The sequence below is a fragment of the Nannospalax galili genome, unplaced genomic scaffold (genome assembly GCF_000622305.1).
Source record: "Nannospalax galili isolate Female #2095 unplaced genomic scaffold, S.galili_v1.0 scaffold281, whole genome shotgun sequence".
Taxonomy (NCBI): Eukaryota; Metazoa; Chordata; class Mammalia; order Rodentia; family Spalacidae; genus Nannospalax; species Nannospalax galili.
The window spans coordinates 5,814,456-5,837,672 of NW_008349068.1; the positions used below are offsets into that span (position 1 = coordinate 5,814,456).

A 23,217-nucleotide genomic window follows, 5' to 3' on the forward strand; every position below is an offset into this window, starting at 1 on the left:
GAGAAAGGGTTTAGTTAGCACGCAGTTCTAAGTTACAGCCTGTCATGGAAAGGAAGTGAAAGTAGTTGGACTTGGAAGTAGCTGGTCACATTAAATCGGCATTCAGAAGATGAGAGCAAAATAATGCTTGGTCTTATTGCTCAGCTCACATTGCTTTCTTCATTTTGTGTAGCCGAGGATCCCAGTCAGGGAATGGTGCCATCCCCAATGGGTGCATTTTTCCATGTCAATCAAGATAATCTCCCACAGGCATGCACAGAGACCCATTTTCCAGGAGACAATAGATTTGTTGAATTGACAACGCCATCACAATAGCTTTTCATTTTATGGCTTATGTTCAGTTTTAAAAGAACAATGCAGGGGTTGGGGTATAGCTCAATGGTAATGTATGCTTAGCAAGCATGAGGCCCTGGATTTGGACCCCCAGCATCACAAACACACAGACACAGACACACACACCCCATTATTTTTTTTCCAACACACACACACAACACATACATACTGTATTTTTTTTCCCCCAGCACTGTTTCCATGATAAAACACTACAACAGGGAGAAATTTTTCTAGAACTGGTATAGTTCCAGACTAGCTTCAAATCCGTCTTTGTGAAAGCCCATAAGAATTATTTTAGGAATTTAATACTTGACTAAGGCATGGGTTTCAGGAGGCATACAGTCAAAGTCTCTTGTTTGTGGGTAACTAGTTCTAAGTTAGATACAAAGTTAGGAGTCGACTGTTTAGTAAGAGTAAGAGTTACTGTTCTCTGTATACAGTGAAGGCATGGGCCAGAGAGCAGAAGCTGGGAATTGTTTTTTATTTATTTTTTTAATGTTGATGGGATTTTGAGTCTTTGTCAAGGAAGCTTTTACCTCTTCCTAATTGAAGTTAATTTTATTCAATTAATATTTTAATTTATGCATCCTCATTAAGCAGCTTCACAAGGTACTAATGGACTGGGAGTATAAAAGGTGCTGTAGTGTGGCTAGTCCACACTTGTTTGACAATCGGAAGCAAAGCTTACTCTATAGCAACAACAAATACTATTTGCTTTAATACTGTAATTCATTATAAGCACATTTAATAATTAGAATATGTAATCTTTTGACATATCTTTGTGGTAATGCTTACATGTTTCTAATAAATAGTTTTTTTCTTTTAGGATTGTAACAATGGAATTTTATGGAAAGAATGATCTTACATTAGGAATATTTTTAGAAAGATACTGTTTCAGGTAGGAGCTAATTTTCCTCTTAACAATTTATTATGCGTTGTTGAAGCCCAGAAATTTCAAACTAAAACATAAGCACAAGTTGAATGTTAAATATTGTTAGTGGTCCTCACTTTCATACATCATATCAGATTATATCATAGAAAAATATGATCTGTTGCCTATTCACACTGGGATGTCTTAACTTGCATATTTGCCTGTTTAGTCACTCAACTATCCTAAGACTTATTCAGGATGTCTGCTTTAAAGTGATTCAAGTGGGAGACTAGGGGAAGGGTTGGAATCAGCTAGACCCCAGTTAAATATTACTGCTTTTACTTACCACTTACACAGCATAGTACAAGTGATTTAATGTTTTACCAGCCTCCTCAACAGGGAATACAATCCTTAGAAATAGCTAGGTGTTTTTTTTTTAATTTTATTTATTATTTTTATTTTATGTGTATGCGTGTATTGCCTGCATGTAGTTAAGTGCACCCGTGTCGTGCAGTGTCTGTGGAGGTCAGAAGAGGCTGTCGGATCCCCTGGGACTGGAGTTACAGACAGTTGTTAGCTGCCACGAGGGTGCTGGAATTCGAACCCGGGTCTTCTGCAAGAACAACCAGTGTTGTTAACTGATGAGCCATGTCTCTGGCCCCATATCTAGCTTTCTAATGGGTAAAATGAAGTGTTTGAAATTGGCCATTAGAAGGTGTTTGATAAATGGAAACTCTTACCATGCTTCAGTTTAAGACAGAATGTTCATCTGCAGCTCTGAGCAGAATGCATCTTTGTACAGACTGTCCACTGTTCATCAGTACTCTAGAAAGGATACTGTTCTTCCTTGATGATGATTCTGGTTGGCCAGCACTTATTTTGTGTGACCTCTCTGTTTCATGATTAATGTGAGAAGAACTCTCTTATTTGTCACAGGTCTTCTTACCAGTGTCCTAGTATGTTCTGTGATACCCCTATGGTGCATCACATTCGACGCTTTGTCCATGGCCAAGGCTGTGTGCAGATAATCCTGAAGGAGTTGGATTCCCCAGTACCTGGATATCAACATACGATTCTCACATACTCCTGGTGCAGAATCTGCAAACAAGTATATGCTGTTACTACAATATTTCTTATGACTTTTCATTCTTTATTTGTGTAGTTCTTTGGAGAAGGGGATGTGTGCTCAGTAATATTTTGAACTTGGTGGTCTTTATGTATTTTAATTTTTAATTTATTTTTATTATGAGTATTTTGTTTGCATTTATGTAAGTGCACCATGTGTTTGCAATTCCTGTGGAGGCCAGAGAAAGCCTGCAGAAGCCAGAGAAGGGTGTCGAATCCCCTGGACCTAGACTGATGATTGTTAGCTGCCATATGGGTGCTGGGACCTGAACCTTGGTCCTCTGCAAGAGCGACCAGTGCTCTAAACTGCTGAGCCATCTCTCTAGTCCCTTGGGTGTGGTCTTATTTGTATGCCTTCTTGTGCTGTGTTCAGCCTAGTGTATATTTAAGATTCCATGTAAGGAATATTTGTCACTAAATAAAGTACAGATGCTTTGTCTGATAAGATATATTGAAATTATATTTTGATAATTTTCAATTATGCTTGTTTATTCTTCAGACTTACTTAGTACCATCTGTGTGCCAGGTACTGTGCTGGGCCCTAGGAATAGAAAGAGAATAAGGAATGGCTTCTAGGGGAGAAGACAGACATAAGGCAATAACTACAGTGATTCAAATATTTAATCTAATAAGTTTAAGTCTATATCAACAACTCTCTTTGCAAAAATAATAGATAATCCTTTGTTGAAAATGGCCTTTACTAGTTTTCGTGTACAGTCTTGAAAAAAGGACTTGAACATGTATTTAATTTCCTCTGTGTCTGTTTTTACTTTCCTAACTCTGGAAGGAATTCTTTGATGGCAATATTATGTTTTTAATATATAATGTTTATTCAAATTGTAGTGGATGTATACCAAATTTAACTTCATAGTTACCTTGACCTATTTTGGAATGTGCTCTTGGAAGGTATATATGAGAATTTTAGATAAAATGACAGTGTGTCCCATGTTAATATAGCAGTTGGGAATGGCAATATCACAGTTAGTTCCTTCTGAGCTGGGAGCATGCTGACCTGCAGTGATTTCTCGGAACTGTCAGTCTTCCAGATTATCTTTTGTGTGGTGCTGGGATCAGATACATGCTAGGGAACTACTTTACTATTAAACTAGACTCTAGCCCCTTACTCATATTAATAGGCCTTTACGTCTCATTAGACAGCGGGCAGCAGTTTGTTAACTCTGTACATGGACTGTTGAATTAAGTGCATAACTGAAATTTGGTCTTTCTGTCTTGTATGCTTTGGTTTTATGCACTTTAATTAAAACAAACAAACATTTCTTTCTTTGGGGTTATGCCAGAAAGGGAAAGAGTTGTTACACCTGAAAAAAATGAAAAATTTCTAATGTAAGAAAAGTTTTATGTTAAATTTCTGTCGTGTCTCCATAGAGATAGAAAAAACAGGCAAAAAAGAGTATGTAAAAGCAGTTTCACATAGGTTAGTTATATGCAAATTAATTTTATTCATTAGTGAAGTATAAGTGAAGCCAAATATAAAATGAGTAAAATGCTTTAAATTTTTTTTTAAAGCTAAATAATTTCTAGGATTGTTAAGAAAGTTAGGGACTTAGTATTCTTAGTTGCTAAAGTTTGTGTAAATGAATGCATCTTTTTAGGGAGGAAATGTGGCAGAAAGTATCAAGATCATTGCCCTTTCTTTGACCTCACTGATCAATGAGGTCAGTGCCCACCCTCACTGATTTATTCTAAGGAAATAGTCATGTCTGTTTCTGAGTATGTATATATAAGGAGCATGTCTGTTTCTGAGTGTGTGTGTGTGTGTGTGTGTGTATATATATATATATATATATATCATTGGTACATCATACAAATAAGGAAAATCTTACCTCAAATTCCCATCAGTAGGGATTGGTTAAGTGTCCATCCTCTGTGGCCATTTGAAAAATAGTAAAGAAAGAAAGTAAAGAATATACACGCATATTGCTGTTGTTTAGGGGATATTTGAGATATTCTTCATCCTTTTCCTCCCAGCTCAAAACACCTTTGAAGATTTTGTTCTTTTCCCGGTTTCCTCCAATCAGAACACATTGTTTGTCTTAGAAAATACATCTTTTAAAAATGATATTCTCAATATGTGATTAAAAAAAATGTTTTTTTTTTCTGAATTCTAGGTAACACCAGTTGTTGCTCTTTCCAATGAATCTTGGTCTATGTCATTTGCAAAGTACCTTGAACTTCGGTTTTATGGGCACCAGTATACACGTAGAGCCAATGCTGAGCCATGTGGCCACTCTATCCACCATGATTATCACCAGTATTTCTCCTATAACCAGATGGTGGCATCTTTCAGGTAAAAAGACAAATTGATCTTGTACATTATCACATTCCTTAAAGACGTAATATTTCCACTATTCTGTTGCATTTGGGCATGTGTCATCGCTTTTCTCTATCCTTGCAAATACGGTATTTTTGTTATCCTTATCTTAAATTTTTTTTTTTCTTTTTTGAGACAGGTCTCCCTGTAGCCCCAGCTATCCTCGAACTCACTATGTAGACCAGGCTGGCCTTGCACTCACAGAGATCCGCCTGCCTCTGCCTCCCGAGTGCTGGGATTAAAGGCGTGCGCCACCATGCCTGGCTACTCTTAGATTTTATAGATGTTTTAAGCATGGATAGTATACGTGCTTGATGGGAGTCATGATCTGAACTCTAGTTGATCTTGTGCTTCCTCTCTGTTCACTGTTGTTTTGACATCCAAAAGCCTTGACAGATTTTGCTAAGACATTAATTACCATGAAGATCATAAGATACTTCTGATAAAGCTAAACTTCTAAGCTCAAGGAATAAATACTCACCATTATGGTATTAAATAATTTGAGAATGCAGGCTCTACCTTCAGAACTTACTGAGACACTTCATCAACTTCAGTGCTGCCACAGTGGCTACTAAGTCTCTGTTGTTTTGCATGGAGGTTATTGCAGTAGCTCCATCCACTCTCTATTTAACTATTCTTTGTAACCTGCTTTCGCTTGGTGCAGCAGTCAAAGTGACCCTGTTAAAGGAAAATGATGAGGTCACTCTTCTGCTTTAGACATTACAAAAGATGTCTGGTTTGTCCTCATTGGAAGCCAGTCCTTTTCCTGGTTTATAAGCCCCTACGCATTCTTGCTGCCCAGGCCTCTGTGCTCTCATCGCCTACTGCTCTCTCACTCTCCTGCAGCCTCCCTGGCCCTGGTCTGGCTCAGCTGCGTCAGGTAGGTGCCTGCCTGGAAGCCTTATACTTATTCTTTCTTTCAGCTGCTCATTCCTCAGATACGGGCTTGTTATTTCCTTACTTCTAGTAGGTCTTTATTCAAATTTTACTTGCCTAGCACTCCCTGCTTCTTATTCTGGCTTTATTTTTCTTCATAGTACTCTGATACAGCTTAAATATTTATGTTTTGTTTATTACCCAATCTATTATTCCTAAGGCATAAGGGCATGAATTTTGGTGTTATATTCTCGGCATTTAGAACAGTATCTGATACTGTCCTTGTTACTTTCTATTGCTGTAATAAAATACCTACCAAAACCAAGTTGGAAAGGAAAAGGTTTATTTCATCTTACACTTCCAAAGCAGGAACCTGGAAGCAGGAGCTGAAGCAGAGACCATCGGGGAATGCTGCTTACTGACCTGCTCTTCTGGCCTTGCTCAGCCTGCTTTCTTATATAACCCAGGACTGCCTGCTCAGGGGTCACACCGTTCACGTTGGGCTGGGCCCACCCACATCAGTTAGCAGTTAAGAAAATGCCTTATAGACATGGCCACAAGCAAATCCATAGGCATGCTTTAACTGAAGTTCTTGTCTCCTTGATGTGTCTATTAACAACTGAAGCTATTCAGCACAGGCACACAGTATACTTGGGAAACATTTATTAATTAGAACTTCTTTCATTTTTAAGAAAGGGCCTTTTTTTTTCATTTTTAAAGTGTTTTATTCCATTGCCCTGTGTTCAGAAGGCTCACATTAGAAAGACAGGTGGATCATCAGTGTCCAACATATAAATAACAGCATGGCCACTAAGCAGGGGGCACATCAGCTGTTCAGAATATTGCAGACATGAAGACCAGAAACTCTACATGACATCCCCTCACACCCCCAAGTCAGGTCCTATCATAGAGATGCTGCCCTCCTCACTGCCCAAGTCCAGGACTCAACAGAGCAAAGCCACAAAGGGGAGAGAAGGGGAGAGGGAGGGAGGAGGGAGGAAGGGAGGGAGGGAGAGAGAGAGCGAGAAAGAGAGAGAGGGAGGGAGGGAGAGAGAGCTACTGTGACCAGCAGCACCAGCCATATAGACTGAGGCCGAAGAAAGGGCTTTTAACCATAATTTTAGAATGTAGGCAGTATGTGATGACAAGGCCTTTAATCCCATAACTCGGGAGGCCGACGCAGAGGGATCTCTCTGAGTTCAAGGCCAGCCAGGTCGACTTAGCAAGTTACGGCCAACTAGGGCTGTATGATGAGATCATGTCTCAAAAACAAGCAAGCAAGCAAATAAACAAGCAAAAAACTCAAACAACAGAAACAAAGATCCACACAAAAAAAAGACTGCCACCGTCACCAAAATTTAGGATGTAGATAGGGTAACAGTATTTACTAGTCAATATGTTGGGTGGAAGGGGAATGAAGACTCTATCCCTCAGAGTTGTGAAGTTAATACTTTTAAAGTTCCTTTTCTCACCCATAGGAGAAAGTTTACATTAAATTCATTTTTGCTTTTATAGTAGATGGGATGGTGTTACTCTGGAAGGATAGAACAAAGTCCCTCCAAAACTGGGAAAGATATTTCTAGTGTTTAAAAGTTACCCTTTATGCCTTTATGAAACTTTATAGAAATCTTTTTCTCTTATGCCCCGTTAGAATTTAATTTGCCATTTGTCTTTCAAATTATCAATTTTTCCCCTTTTTCTTCTCTCTTTCCTCAGTTATACTCCTATTCGACTTCTGGAAGTATGTGTACCACTCCCCAAAATATTCATTAAACGTCAAGCCCCATTAAAAGTGTCTCTTCTTCAGGATCTCAAGGACTTTTTTCAGAAGTAAGGTTCAGTTTGTTTGATCATCCATTTTTGTTTAGTAATGCTTGTAATCCACAGCTGTTTTTTTTTTAAATATTTTATTTATTATTTTTATTTTATGTGTATGAGTATAATGCCTGCATGTCTGTGAGTGCACCGTGTCATGCAATACTGCAGAGGTCAGAGGAGTGCATCGGATTCCCCTGAAACTGGGTGCTGGGAATCAAACCCGAGTCCTCTGTAAAAGCAGTCAGTGCTCTTAACCGCTGAGCCATTTCTCCAGCCTCTTCATAGCTGTTTTATCAGTTTGTTCATTTACCTTTCTTTTGAAATAGAAACAACTATATTCTTATAATTTTGTGTTGTCTGCTCAGTATGAAAAAGAAAAGCATAAATAATATTGGAAAGTATCTCTCAGACATTACAAACAACTTAAAATTTTGAAGTGTTTCCTTTGAGGTTTTTACTACTTTTGTAAGATTCTATATGATTTTTATTTAGGTAGAAGCCATTCTAGTTATAGTTTTACATAAAATATCTTTTTCCATAATTTATGTGAGATAGTTTGATTTCAGTTTCTCTAATGTTTGTGATGTTCTTTCCTTCCATTTATAGAGTTTCACAGGTATACCTAGCTGTTGATGAAAGACTTGCATCTCTGAAAACTGATACATTTAGCAAAACAAGAGAGGAAAAAATGGAAGATATCTTTGCACAAAAGGAGGTAATTCTTCTTTTTTTCTTTTTTTTAATATAGAAAATCCAAAAGTTGATTATTTTGTTACTAGAAGTCTTTTTGGTATGTGTCTGTGTAGTGTCTCAGTTTAATGAAATTGTTTTGGTTGTCTTCCAGATGGAAGAAGGTGAGTTCAAGAACTGGATTGAAAAGATGCAGGCAAGACTCATGTCTTCCTCTGTAGATACCCCTCAGCAACTGCAGTCGGTCTTTGAGTCACTCATTGCCAAGAAACAAAGTCTCTGTGAAGTGTTACAAGCTTGGAATAACAGGTATGACTGTGTCAGATTTTCCTTGATACTGTTCCTGAATTTGCTTTGCTATAATATTTTAAAATATATTTATTTTCTGGTTCTGGGTACCAAACTCAAGGCCTGGAGCTTGCTAGGCAAGTATTCTACCACTTAATTCCAACCCTAATATTTTAAAATTCAAAGTATTAATTATAGATGTTTAATTTTCTCTAGTCAGAAAGAATTTTTTTGGTCTTTATTCTCTTCTCTTCATCCTTTAAACTATGTGTGCTGGTCTGTAAATTGTGAAGATAAAGAAAAAACAAATATGGGGCTTACAAAGTATGGCCAGGGACATTAGCTACCATTCCTTCAACTCTCTCTAATGGGAAAGCAGCAGATTTCAAGAGACTGAACAGTATCTGCCTCTATTTGCAACAGACTCACGTTCAACTTTTGCTCACAAAAATAGCTGAAACTGCTGGAGCTTTGGTTCTTCAGGCAGAAGGCCGATGCAAACCAGGGATTTGGGGATTTTTACACTATCCCAAGATCTGAGTGGGATGTACTTTTGAAGGATGTGCAGTGTTTAATCATAAGTATGACAAAGACTGACAAGCAGGAAGCTTATGTACTCAGAGTAGCATGTTTGTCTCCAAGAGACATTTCATTTTGAAGACATGTGGTACCACTCTTTACTGAAAGCTCTGGCTTCCCTGTTGAAGCTTGCTAGGGATTATAGTGGATTTGACTCAATTCAAAGCTTTTTTCATTCTTGTAAGAATTTCATGAAGCCTTCTTACCAAGGGTACCCACACCAAAATTTCTAGGAAGAAATGGAGTTTCTTAATGCAGTTTTCCCAAATGGAGCAGCATATTGTATGGGACGTATGAATTCTGACTGTTGGTCTTGTATACTTTGGATTTCCCAGAGAACTGAGTAATAAGTCGTCCAGATCAAACTCTGGAAATTCTGATGAGTAAGCTTGACCTAGTAGTTATAGACCAGTTCTGTATGAAAGATGGTGTTACTGCAAAGGATGTCACTCGTGAGAGTGGAATTCGTGACCTGATACCAGGTTTTGTCATTGATGCCACACTGTTCAATCCTTGTGGCTATTGGATGAATGGAATGAAATTTGATGGAACATCCTGGACTATTTACATCACTCCAGAACCAGAATTTTCTTATGCTAGCTTTGAAACAACTTAAGTCAAACCTCCTATGATGACCTGATTAGGAAAGTTGTGGAAGTCTTCAAGCCAGGAAAATTTGTGACCACCTTGTTTGTCAACCAGAATTCTAAGTGTTACACAGAGCTTTCTTCACCTGAGAAGATTGAATGTTTTAAACATTTTGATTGCCAGATTACAATTTTGTTTTTACCAGTTTTGCTAAGCAGCAGCAACAACAGGAGAGTTAAGAAAAATTATGAAAAAGTACAGAAAGAGAGGACACATAGAAGGTGGTGGCTGTTTTCTAGATGTTGATCCTGGGGGCCATGCTTTCCATGAGTACCACCTTGTAGTTGCAGAAAGTCCTAGGTATAATCATAGTGTAATCATTTTGAAGTGTATGCATTATATCAGGGAGTTAGATATCTTGTATTCTATACCATTCTTGCTGTGAAATTGAAGAGCATATAGAAAAAAAACTTACTATATGAAACTTTTACAACACTTGTGAAAACATTTCAATCTGGTTTATGCACAGTATAATATTTCTGCATTTATCATCCAAAATTCCCCACAGACAAGGCTTTCATCCTCATTCGATGTTGGTCTCAACTAACCATCTGACTTTTATTAAATGACTGCCAGAATTTTACAACCAGTTACCTCTACTTTCTAGAACATATTCTTTATTAATATTAATAAAACAATTTTTTACTTCGCAAAGGTGTTTTTTGGAATGGCAATTAAAGTTTTTCTTAAACAACAACAACAAACCCACAAACATGGAAACAGCCCTGTACCGTTTCAAATGTGCATGCTGCTGAGTGAGATTTAGTAGAGTTAAGTGTCCCAGGAATGATAATTGGTTTTGAGACTGGAATTTTAAATATATTAATAGGTTTATCTTATACCATTACTCAATATTTTTTTAAAAATATTTATCTTTATAGTAACTTGCAATTTTCTAATTATTATCATACCAGTAAGAGCTCTTCATTAGCTGATTAGTTATCATAAGAGCTTAGTTGTAGTGATATACAACTTTAATGTGTATATAACCATATAACGTGTACTTTAATGTGTATATAACCATATAATGTGTACTACAACCACAGAGAAAGATGGACTATGTAATTTCAAATTGTAAAGAAAAAAGTTATAACTATCCTTCAAAATGTTGGAAACAAAGCCATATTCCTTTTTGCCTTTGACTATAGGTTGCAGGACCTTTTCCAGCAGGAAAAAGGTAGAAAGAGGCCTTCAGTTCCTCCAAGTCCTGGAAGACTAAGACAAGGGGAAGAAAGCAAGGTAATAAAATGGAGCATTGTCTTTGCTGATTTGTTGATAGAAATTGTCCTACTTTGTCTCTCCATTGCTGTAACACAACACTCTGACTGATACCAACTTGGGGAGGAAAGGGTTTATTCAGCTTACATCTCCCAGGTCACAGGTCATCAGGCAGCCCAAGGTAGGAACTCAGGGCAGGAGCTGGAACATAGGCCATGGAGGAACACTGCTTAACTGGCTTGCTCTCCTGGTCCATACTCAGACTGCTTTCTTATACAAGATAGGCCCACCTGCCCAGGGGTGGCACTGCCCACAGTGGGCTGGACCCTCTCACATCGCTCAGTAATTAATAAGATACCACACAGACATGGCCACAGCCAGTCCAATGGAGGCAGTTCCCCAGTTGAGGCTCCCTCAACCCAGGTGTGTCAAGTTGACACTAAAGCTATCCAGTACAGAAATATAATTAGTTCCATTTATAATAGGATTGTTATAAATGCTTTATAATACACAGATGCTCTCTGTCTTACTGTTATGAGTTTTCAAGGAGATATGATCTGGATTACTTTTATATCCTATCCTAAAATAAAATAACGTGTTATAATTCATTTATTTGAAATATTTATTTAAAAATATCTATCCACTGAGGTGTCACTGAGGATATTACAAAAGAAAAGATGTGAGAGCTCAGAGTGCATAGTTAGAATTCTCATTTTTATTGTGTAGTTTTGGATGTGCTTTATCCTTGTGCTTAAATAAGAAGTTCTTAAGGTATCTGAACTGAATAAGATTATATATATCTATATATATCCTTTATATCTCATACACACCCATATATAATGTATACAATGTCAGTTTACTTTTTCCAGCTGGACTGCTTTTCTTTTGCTGGTAGGAAATTACCACAAACTTGGTGTTCAAAGTATGGATTTATTATTTCACAGTTTTGTGGGTCAGAGTGCATCTGGCATGTATGGCTAGGTTCTCAGAGTCTCATAGAACTCAAATGGAGGGTTTGGCCAGGGCTTCTCTCACATTTGAAAATCAGGGTTTCTTCCCAGCTTGTTCAGGTTGTTGACAGCATTCAGTTCCTATAGTGACAGAACTGACTTCTTTTTGTTGATAGCTATTGATGGTTGCTTGGATTCCCTGTAGTCTGCTCCCTCTTCAAATCCTTCAACAATGGTGCAGTCCCTCTTGTGCTTTAGATCACTTATTTCCTTTGTCTCTTTGATGTACAGACACAAATTTGAGACTCATGCACTTGCATCTGGATTTCTTCTCATTTTGTGACTGACTTGGCACCATGATTATATTTGAAAAATTCCTTCACAGCAACATTTCGATTAGTGCTTGGTAGAATAATTGGAATAAGGGTGCATATAACAGGAACTAGACATCTTGAGGCCCTTTAGAATTTTGCCTGTCATGCTGCCCAAATTTCATATGAATTGATGCTAGTATAGGGCCTTGCATGCTCATATCACAAAGGCTTTTGAGGCAGTATTTCTTTTTGTACGTGTTCCCTTAATGTTTAGATGTAAGAATAAGGTTACTGAAGATGATCTGTATGTTAGTATTTGTCATCTAGCCCAGGGCTGTTGACGACCAGGACATATGCTTGATAGTTTTCCATTTGTCTACTAAAGATACTGCAAAGTTACTAGTGTGAGGCCCTTTGGGTATAGCTTATAGACACAAACTTGGAAATATGAGATCACTCAGTTGGTGATCAGCTTTTGGAAAGTTGAAAATTGACTTGAAATTCTGTTGCAGTGCCTTTATATTTATTCATTTGATAAATAATTCTTGAGTGCTTATTCTAGTTTGGGCATTTTTTAGGTTATAAAGCATGTGTTTGTGAACAAAGGCTATAGTTACTATCCTCATGAAACATTTGGTAAAAAATACACATGAACTCAGATGATGAAGTATGTAATAGTATACTACTCAGTTATTTTATGTAAAGTGCCCGGGAAGATATCTCTGATATGGTAATCTTTAGTGACATATAGAAATCACTCTCTAAATTGTGTGTGAGGCTTATAGTCATTCTGATATATCTTGTCCATAGGTAAGAGGACTCTAGAAGGTTCAGTGGATAATAAATGATTACTAGGCTTACTGAATAGTCCTCAGCATTCCTAGATGCATTTATGTCAAGTGTGAACTACCATTTAGAACAGTAATCTCAAAGTATGGTTCAAGTGTTCCTTAGAGTCCATGCCTAGAGGTCTTCTCTTTAGGAACTGCTTATCTGTGGGAAGCCAGAACTGCAACTCTAAAAATGTATGTCAACAGAGTAAATGCAGAAGCCAGGTATGATTCTAGCTATCTTCTAGTTAGCTCGACATCAGAGATATTTCTGGAAACGTAAAACGGTGACATTCTCTTCATCGGTTTTTAAATTTTAGGAAATAGCTTTATTTTTCTTTAATTAGTTTTGTTATACTTATGTTTATTATGTAATAGGGCTATTATTTCTAAATAAACTAATAAATACATATTTTTAAATGTCCTCAGGTTTAATTACCAGTAAGGCAAAAGCTACTTGAAATTATAATATTTACACTCAAAATATTTGAGTGTAAACAGGTCCTTAGCCCAAAATGTTCAATATTCACTGGGTTAGACTCCTTTAAAACTGATTGAAATTTTTTTTTTTTTAATCTTTTTGAGACCCTGTAGCCCCAGCTGTCCTGGAACTCACTGTGTAGACCAGGCTGGCCTTGAACTCACAGAGATCCACCTGCCTCTGCCTCTGCCTCCCGAGTGCTGGGATTAAAGGCGTGCACCACCACGCCTGGCTAAAACTGATTTTTAATGCTTCCTTGGATAACATATGTATTTCTCCACAGATAAGTGCAATGGACACATCTCCAAGGAATATTTCTCCAGGACTTCAAAATGGAGAAAAAGGTTGGTTTTTCAATCTGTTGAATTTAAATAAATTTCTATTGTATAAGTTGTTTTAAACTGTTGATTTTGAGTCTTTTTTTTTGTTGTTGTTGTTGAGTTGTCTCTAGTCATTTCCCCCCTTTTTGTATTAGCTACTTTTCTGTTTCTGAGATAAAACATGACCAAGGCAACTTATAGAGAGAGGGAAGAGTTTATTTGAGCTTATGGTTCAAGGGTCCTTAATGGTGGGGGAGGCATGGCAGCAGAGGTGGCCGAAGCAGAAAGCCGAATGATAACATTTTCAGGTAGATACAGGAAGCAGAGAGAGACTGGAAATCTGGCAGTTTAAGAACTCTTAAAGCCTGTCCCCAGTGACATGCAAGGCCACACCTCCTAAAACCTCCCCGAACAGTACCACCAACTGGGGATAAAATGTCCGAATACTTAGAGCCTATGGGGGACATTCTTATTCAGCCCACTATCTAGAGCATTTATAATTCTTATTGGCTTGAGCTGTCATATGATAAGAAGATACATTAGGACATAGAAATATATACACTATAGAGAGGGCTGCTAATAGGGGAGGAAGAAACAAAATGACACCGAATTTCTCTTTGCTTATTCTGAAATCAGCCTTCTTGTTTCATTACAAGAATTTTAGCATGCTTACTTTATATTTTATGTCATTAAATTGTTTTCTGGGTTTAAGATGTCTTTCATACTACTTCATTTAATAATAGTGTCATCATGTGGGGAAATTTACATAGACTATCTGTTGAATAAGAGATTAACTCATAACTTTTGATATTTTCCCATAATAATTGTAACTTAATGTCTTTTTTTTCTTTAGAATGAGCATGTGTTTTCCCCCATAGTATTCTCATTTCATTGTCTGTTAACCTGAGTAATATTTAGGGAGGTCTTGCGGTATAGTGGAAAGGATATTGTGTGGGGTAAAAGTCAGAATTGGTTGTTATAGTACTGCCACCAAGATTTGACTATGGTCAAGCCATATAATCTTTGGATTTTTGTTTCCATCTCTATGATCTGACCTAGATGATTTTCAAAATGGTAAAATTCCATATTTTAAAGAAGTACAACTATGACTTGGCATTTAAAAAGCATTAATATTTGGTAGAAATGGACTTACTCTTTTTTTAAATTTAATTTTTTTTTGAGACAGAGTCTCATTATGTAGCAGTGACTCCTTGGAACTTGATATATAGACCAAGCTAGCCTTGAACTCACAGAGATCTCCCTGCCGCCACCTCCGGAATGCTGGGATTAAAGGCATGTACCACCGTACCCCACTGGACCTACTCCTTTAAAATAACTCATTTAAGATTGTGATTTTTTTTTTAATTCTTTTTAGAGGATCGCTTCTTGACAACCCTGTCCAGCCAAAGCTCCACTAGCTCCACCCATCTCCAGCTGCCTACTCCTCCAGAGGCCCTGGCTGAGCAGGCAATGGGAGGGCCCCCTGACCTAGATACAGCCAGTGGTTCTGAAGGTACAGTTTAGGTTGCTTTTACCATACGTCACTGAATTGAAGCTAAGATGATTCCTTCCTTTATATGTCTGAAAACAACAACAGCAACATTGCTAATTCTTTTAATTCTTTGATATAATGCTTTCTTATCCTTTATAATTTTTTACTTTATGTTGGTTGAAAGTGCTTTTTAAAAGTACACCTTTTCATTATGATACTTCTTCCATGAGTTGCACTAATTGGCGTGCATTAATTGTGTATGTAGATATCTTAGTAATGAAATGCTATTTAGTGTCACCTATCTTTTGTCAGGGGTTAGGGGGTCCCTTAACTTCCTTAAATCACAGAGTATAAGGTAAGAGAATGAGGAAAATGTCTGCTATTGTTTTTTTAACAAACATATTCACTTTGTAACAAAAGTCATATCTTGCTTCTTGGTTTCCTTGCTTTTTGTTTAAGCAGTAGCTATTTAATTATAGTATAAACTTTGACATTCACTTTACCAGTTACTACTAAACTGAGGTAAAATAGCCATAGTGCACATTCCTGAGTTGATGTGATAACACGAATAGCTGTGGCTGAGTTCATATGTACTCAGGAGTAATTCTCTCACAGTTGCTGCCTGCTCCTGTGTGGTAAGAAACCATTGATACAGGATGATCTCAGTTTCAAATGTAAGGAACAAGACATGTCCCTTGGAGTCAGTGCTGAGTACATTTCACTATTGCTATTTCAGCTCATAAGAGCCAATTTTCCAGATCAAAAAATTTAAATAATAATTTGTAACTGATGTTCAATATGCCTGCCTATATTCTCAAAAGAAAAAGGAGTAAAACTGACACTTCTGCTTTTTATTTTTCTTGACTATTCATGTATAAGTAGAATACTTTTCATTCTAGATGTGTTTGATGGACATTTGCTCGGATCCACAGACAGCCAGGTGAAGGAAAAGTCAACTATGAAAGCCATCTTTGCTAATTTGCTTCCAGGAAACAGCTATAATCCTATTCCATTTCCTTTGTAAGTATTAACAAAACCCAGTGGCTCTCTCCACATGCTTTTTTTTTTTTTTTTTAAATATATTTAGATCAGTTTATCTGCAAATACATATTTCTTAATCCCAAATTTCATGTCGTCCTAGTAAAAGAGATGACTTGTGACATGTAATTTTTAGAGTGTTTTTCTTTTTTTTGGGGGGGTCTTTTTGAGACAGGGTCTCCCTGTAGCCCCCTCCCCCCTGGAACTCACTATGTAGACCAGGCTGGCCTTGAACTCACAGAGATCTACCTGCCTCTGCCTCCAGAATGCTGGGATTAAAGGCGTGTGCCACTTATGTAGTAATAAATAGATTAAAAAGACATTAGCTAATGTTGCTTAGTGCTTAAACTCACTAGTTATGAAAACAGATGTGCCTGTGTAAACATACAGTGCTACAAGGGTGTTGCACTAAATTTTCCCTTTCTGGCTCTCTGTTTGACCCGCCCTCACTCTCTCAAGGTCTCATGCCTGCATAACACATTTTTATCTTGGATTTCTCAAGGTTTATATGAGAGGGAGGGAGCAACTTACAAAAAGAAGGTCTGTTAGCTTTCACCTGTGCCCTGTGGGCATGTGGGCTCACCCCTTGGTCTAAACTCCCTGCACACTTCCTGATCCCAGCTCCTGAGCAGCACCCTTGGCTCTCTCCCTCTTCCACTCTTGCTAGGCTTCATCCTTCTTCTCAGGGTGCCCTGCGCTTGCCCATTGTATGCTTTTTGGAGGAATGAGTGGTTTCTGGGCTACAAAGGGGCTGGAGAGATGGCTCAGCAGTGAAGAGAAAGCAGTGGCTACTCTTACAGAGGACCTAGGTTCAGTTCTCAGCATGCACATGGCAGTTGACAACTGTCTGTAACTCCAGTTCTAGGGGATCTGAGGCCCTCTTTTGGACTCCATTTGTTTGCATGTACAGATGCACTTACATAGGTGCAGGCAAAATACTCATACAAGTAAAATAAAAATAAATTTTAAAAAAGATATAGTGCTACATCCATTAATTTTTTTCAAAATTTATTTTAAAGTATGTGTATGTGTATTTGAGAGAGAGAGAATGTGCAGTATGTATATGTTGGGGGGGCTGATATATGAGCTTGTGGTGTAATGGACACAGATGTGTGCCCCTGTACACATATAAAGGCCAGAGAAAGACATCCTGTATCCTGCTGTTTTACTATTAACCTTATTCCTTTGAAACAGGGGCTTTCACGGAACTTGGGTCTAGACTGGTATCTGGCAAGCCCCAGAGATACTCCTGTCTCTCCCCAGTGGTACTGCAGCTATAGGCATGTGTGGCCATACCTGACTTTTTATATGAGTACTAGGAATTTGAACTCAGGTCCTCATGCTTGTTCAGCAAGTACTTTGACCTATTGGAGCCATCTCTGTAGCCTATATTCATTGATCATTAAAAAACATTTCTGGCTGCATCTGAGGACCTTGCTGGTCCAGTAATTCCCTGGAACAGGGCACTGTTCTGAGGGGTAAGATGACCCATGCATGTTTTCATGTTAACTTTTTTGTGCTGGGTTCACTCAGACTGGAAATGAATGTAAGCTCCCTGTAAAAATTTGTTATTCTACTGGTTGACTGGTGTGGCCATCAAATGCTGCTCTTGTTATGGTGGTACAAGTTTATGCGAAATGTGGACATTTGTTAATAAGTACTTTCAGGGCTGGCAAGATGACTCAGCATTCAGAGCACTCACTCCTCTTCCAGAGGATACAGGTTTAGTTCCCAGCATCCACTTGGCAGCTAACACCTGCCCTTAACTCCAGTTCTAGGGGATCCCATGCATACTTCTGGCCTCTGTGGGCATCGCATGCCCACTTAGTACATGAAGGCACAACTTATATATATAAAATATAAATAAAAAAGGACTTTTTTTTCTTAACTGACATATATTTATTCATTTAGTATTTAAATTTTTATTTAGTTCCTGTTCTTTTGCTCCCAGATGAAGAATGGGATTCCTAAGGAAAAATCACTGATCCCATCCACCCTTAAGACCTAAGGCCAAATAGTGCTGTAGTGGGGATTTCAGCATGTGATTTGGGAAACGGAAATCAGACATTCATCCCATAATAATTCTCTTATTGCACTTGTCACAGAATGATTGTATTTACTTGTAGGATAGTTTCTTTGTTCTTCTGTACTATAAATTTCTGTGCCTGTTTTTTTTTTTTTTCTCACCAGTGTACTGTTCACCACTCACATATATAAAATGCTTAAATGATAGTTTTTCCTCAATATTATGTTCGTAGCACATTGGATATTTAGTAAATAGCATCTGAATAAATGCATGCCTCTAGCTAATGGTTTCTAGAGGCGTTACAGCAGAAATCAGGGAGGCAAAACTTAAATGGAGTCACCACTCAGATTCCATGTGATGACAGTGGAGTGGCTTTGTTGTGTTACTGGTTGTGGAACTAGTTGTAGTACTGTTCCTACGACTGCTGCTGGGAGACGCTTCTCTAAAGGTATTTTTGACTTTATTTATTTGCATATCTTTTTTTAGACTAGTATGACTAAAATCTTGGCAGTATGGAAAACTTTAGGGTAACTGTTCCCAAACTCCCTGCAAAATTTCTGGTAATTTTCCAATTTACTAAAAAACTTTTCTTTGTCTTTTGTTGTCAATTTGATTCAATTTCTCAGCATGTGTGTGCATTTTGGCTAAATTGTCCTGAGACTTACTTGTAATAAGTTAATAAATTTTATATTTGATTTACTTTATATTCTGAATTCATTTTAAAATTTTGAACAGTGATCCAGATAAACACTATTTAATGTATGAACACGAACGGGTGCCCATTGCAGTCTGTGAGAAAGAACCCAGCTCCATCATTGCTTTTGCCCTCAGGTATTATTCATGGAACTTTTTCTCCTGTAGTTACATCTGTGCATTCTTATGTCTGTCCATTAATTACTGTATTTGGAGGCTCTTTACGATAGAGTAAAGGAAAATGGTTAAATACAAGCAAAAGTACATGTTCTTTAGACCTAATAATCTCTCTCTCTTTTTTTTTTTATATACCTGAAAACCTTCTCTACTCAAATAATGGGATATAGCATGACTTTTAAGCGAGTTCCTAATAATTAATCTGATTAGGCAAGTTATTTACTAATCCTTGAGTATGCTAACATTCTTTTTATTATACTTCATACCCCTGGTAACTCTTACTTTGGCTTAGTTATTAATATACTAGTGAAACATGCCTGTCTTATAACATCTGAATATCATTTCCTTCCTACTTTCCATGCATACTGGCTAAACTTTTCCAACCTAGTGAATGCTGTTTTGTGCCTTGCTCCGTAGACATGTTTGTGTGTTTAACGTACATAGTTATCATGTATTATAAAAAACCATTACATCTTAAAAACATTAATATTATATTTAACATTATATCTATAAACCTCAGCATTTTAGTCATGTTGAACTTAGTTTAAAAGCATCTGAGGTGTTTAATGAAATTTTTTCCATTGTAAGGCAATAAAAAGGAAAATTCTTTTTGTATATTAGTGAAAAGTCCCATTTATTGAGAAATATTTGATAGGTGTTGGATATACAAGGGTAAACAAGATAGTACATGTGCTTCTGCCTTCATGGAGTTTAGAGTTTACTGTTTAGATAATGAGAATTTTTGTCCTTTGTAAGATTCTATACAATATTTTTTTCATTGCCCTTTAGTGTTATGAAAATACTTGCTTCTCACTTTATTAGTTACAGTCCATCAATAGATAGTACAGGTATCAAAATGGAAAAATTCTTTATAGTATTAGGAAGCATGTGTTCTTGTAGAGTTCATCTTCTTTTCAGTGTCTTAGAAGAAGAATGCACCCTAATGTTAACGTTCCAGGCTGCTAGTCCAAGAATAGGATTTTTTTTAACATTAATCTTTTTTTTCTTTTTAATTTAGCTCCTTTAAATAGAAAACCACTTTAAAATTTCCTGTACTAAATCTTGATGTTTTATATTTTTAAGTTGCCATTTTGATGTAAATATTAAAAATATTAAATACTAGAAGATAGGCTTTTTGTTTGTGTGTTTGTTGTTGGACACTGAACCCTGGGCCTTGCAGATGCTAAGTGACAGCTCTACCATGGAGCAATATCTGCATATCTGGGTCTCCCTGTAGTCCCAGCTGGCCTGGAACTGAATATGTAGACCAGGCTGACCTCGAACTTGCAGAGATCCACCTGCCTCTGCCTCCCAAGTGCTAGAATTAAAGGTGTATGCCATTACGCCCAGCTTGGTGAGGTTTTTAAAATTCTTTGTGAAAGCATTGATCTTCCTCAGAAAGCTTGATCACTTTTGTTAGGTAACCTAAATGTATTTGTTCTATTATAGACACTTAAAATGATTGTGTTTCTTTAATGCAGAATTAATTTTAAAGCTTATGATTTATTGTTAAAGAAGAGCTTAATGTTTAACATTTTTAACCTATTTCTACCTTAAGTTGTAAAGAATACCGAAATGCCTTAGAGGAATTGTCTAAAGCAACTCTGTGGAACAGTGCTGAAGAAGGGCTTCCAACAAATAGGTGATTCATGATTGATTAAAATCTGTTTTAATCTAGCTAATGTCATTATTTTCTTTATCCTTGTATTTCAGTTTTATTATAGTGTAAAATCATCTAGGATCCAGGTAGTTTATTTCTACCAATTGTTGAAGCAACAAAATTCAAGTCTAGCAAAATACCTTATGTAGACTGTTAGGATATAGTTTCTACCATTTGCTATAATAGTTCAGTTCACTATGTATTGCAGATTTAAACCTGAAACTGTTTTATTTAACAAAAAAAGTAATGCGTGCAATTAGTGTGTTACTGCTTGGCATTATAATTTTAAGTGTGAATTTTCCATAGTACTAAAGATCCTAATATTTAGAAAATAAGTACTTAATCAGTTGACTTAGCATGTTCAGTATTGAGGATAGAAGTTGGCATAGGTTTATCTTTACTGAAATTTTCTGATTTAACTAACCTGATAAATTTGATCTGTATTATCATCTTTGTGACTAGAATGAGAAAAATGAAATTGGTATTTTCTGTAATTGACTTACAGTTCTAACAGACTTGGAAAAGTTTTATAAAATTTTTTTTTTAACATTTCCATGTGTTTTTCTAGTTACAACATTTTACTCTCTAAAATTGAGTCGATATTTCAAGAATTGTTTTCTTCTGTGTTGTAACCTGTGATTATCTAAATTTTAAATCAGATTTGTGTTAATGTAAACAGGGTTCGGTAAGGAATAGATTAATGTAGGAATTAGAATACTTGCTATATTCTATGTGAATAACTTCAAACAAATTTTCCTGTTGTTTTTCATGTTAGTACGTTAGATAACAGACCAAAGAGTAGCAGCCCTATTAGATTACCTGAAATCAGTGGAGGACAGACAACCCGCATAGCAGAAGCAGAACCTCAGCCAAGTAAGACTTTAAACAAATTTGTTTATTTGTGCATGTCTGTGTCTGTGTGAACACACCCAAGCCTCAGTACAATTGTGGAGGAAGCCAGAGAACAACTTGTGGAAGTTAGTTCTCTCTTTCCGTGTTGTGGGTCCTGGTGATCAAACTCAGGTCGTCAGACCTAGAGACAATATTCTTACCTATTGAGCCATCTCGCTGGCCCCAAATGCACACTTTTTTATAAGTGCTCTGTTTGTGATTATGATTTATGGAAGAAAACACAATCAAGAAATGCCATTTGCTAAAAATTTACTACTTTTAAAAAATAAACATGTAAATATTTTGAATATCTTCTTTTATAGATCTTTTCCTTTTTTTCTTTAAGCCTTACTTGAAATGTAAGTTCAAATTATTGAATTTGAAATTCTTTGAAATCCTTTGTGCAAAAAAAAGAATCTGCTTTTCTTTAAGCTTTCAGCTTAAAATGTATAATCTATGAAATATAACAACATATACATTTTTTTAGTTTTATATTATTATTGGCATGATGAAAATAAATTTTCATAGATTTTCTCCTTTAAATTCTACCATAACCACAGAACAATTTATGTGTTTCAATATTTTTAGGAAAGAAGCTGAGGTTTAGATTAACTAATGAGGTCAAGGTTAGATAGTGGTAGAGCTGGGGTTCAAACATGGGTCTTGTTCACTTTGTCAGTTGGTGATACATTGGGCTGCAAGTAACAGAAAATTCACCTGACTATAAAGGCTTAAGAAATGATAATTAAAATTTAAAAAATAACATTTCTGGAGACAAACCGTTGCTGGTGGTGGTTGAGGTGCTCAGCATTGTTATGATGATAGATCGATACTTTGTTTCTCTTAAGTTTTCCTTATAGACAAGGATATTTTAATTTTGTTTGCATTTGAAGCAGAAAGAAGGGTGTGGTATAAAACGTATCTGTTCTCTTTTATTATAAGTACATTATGTGTGCTCCCTTCAGTCTTACAGGTCAAACTGAATCATAGAGCCACCCCTAACTCTAAAAGAGAGCTAGAAAGTAAGAGCAGTACTACCCTGGTGTGTCCATTTGCTGAGTCTCTACATTGAGCAATCACTACAAAATTGCTGTTCTGTTAGCAAAGACACATGCAGGAGTGGATCTCAGACACTCTCACTATTGATACTGTATGAATTTTATAAATGATAAATATACATTATTAAAATCATACATATTAAAATAATGAATGAAACTCAAAACTTAAAAATGAAAGAGGAAGAATTTTGTAAATTCTTGCTATGATACTTAGTTTTTGTTTTTTTAAAAAATATTATTTTTATTTTATGTGTATGAGTGAATCGCCTGTGTGTATGTAAGTGTACCATGTCATGTAATGCCCATGGAGGTCAGAAAAGGCTGTCAGATCCCCAGATGGACAGTTATTAGCCACCATGTGAGTGCTGGGAACTGAACGCAGGTCCTATACAAGAGCAGCCAGTGCTTGTAACCACTGGGCCATCTCTCCAACCCCCCACAGTATTTATTTTTTGAAAGGTGCTGTGAACAAAATGTTTTTCCTATGTTAAAGTACAGAATACAAAATA

At 36.7% G+C, this 23,217-nt stretch overlaps 1 protein-coding gene and 1 pseudogene across 8 annotated transcripts in view; both read left to right on the forward strand.

The window, feature by feature from the left end:
- Pikfyve (phosphoinositide kinase, FYVE-type zinc finger containing) overlaps positions 1–23,217 on the forward strand; it is a 90,323-nt gene that overhangs the window by 55,869 nt on the left and 11,237 nt on the right. For all 8 annotated transcript variants that reach the window (XM_029569904.1, XM_029569902.1, XM_029569905.1 and 5 more), the window contains 13 exons: positions 1,160–1,231; positions 2,141–2,312; positions 4,459–4,637; positions 7,254–7,367; positions 7,962–8,070; positions 8,200–8,354; positions 10,709–10,799; positions 13,637–13,697; positions 15,049–15,186; positions 16,065–16,185; positions 18,965–19,060; positions 20,658–20,741; positions 21,535–21,632. In XM_029569904.1, coding sequence (XP_029425764.1) covers positions 1,160–1,231; positions 2,141–2,312; positions 4,459–4,637; positions 7,254–7,367; positions 7,962–8,070; positions 8,200–8,354; positions 10,709–10,799; positions 13,637–13,697; positions 15,049–15,186; positions 16,065–16,185; positions 18,965–19,060; positions 20,658–20,741; positions 21,535–21,632 — 1,490 coding nt within the window. The remainder of the gene's footprint in view (positions 1–1,159; positions 1,232–2,140; positions 2,313–4,458; positions 4,638–7,253; positions 7,368–7,961; positions 8,071–8,199; positions 8,355–10,708; positions 10,800–13,636; positions 13,698–15,048; positions 15,187–16,064; positions 16,186–18,964; positions 19,061–20,657; positions 20,742–21,534; positions 21,633–23,217) is intronic.
- Positions 8,902–9,739, forward strand: LOC103744453 (annotated as a pseudogene).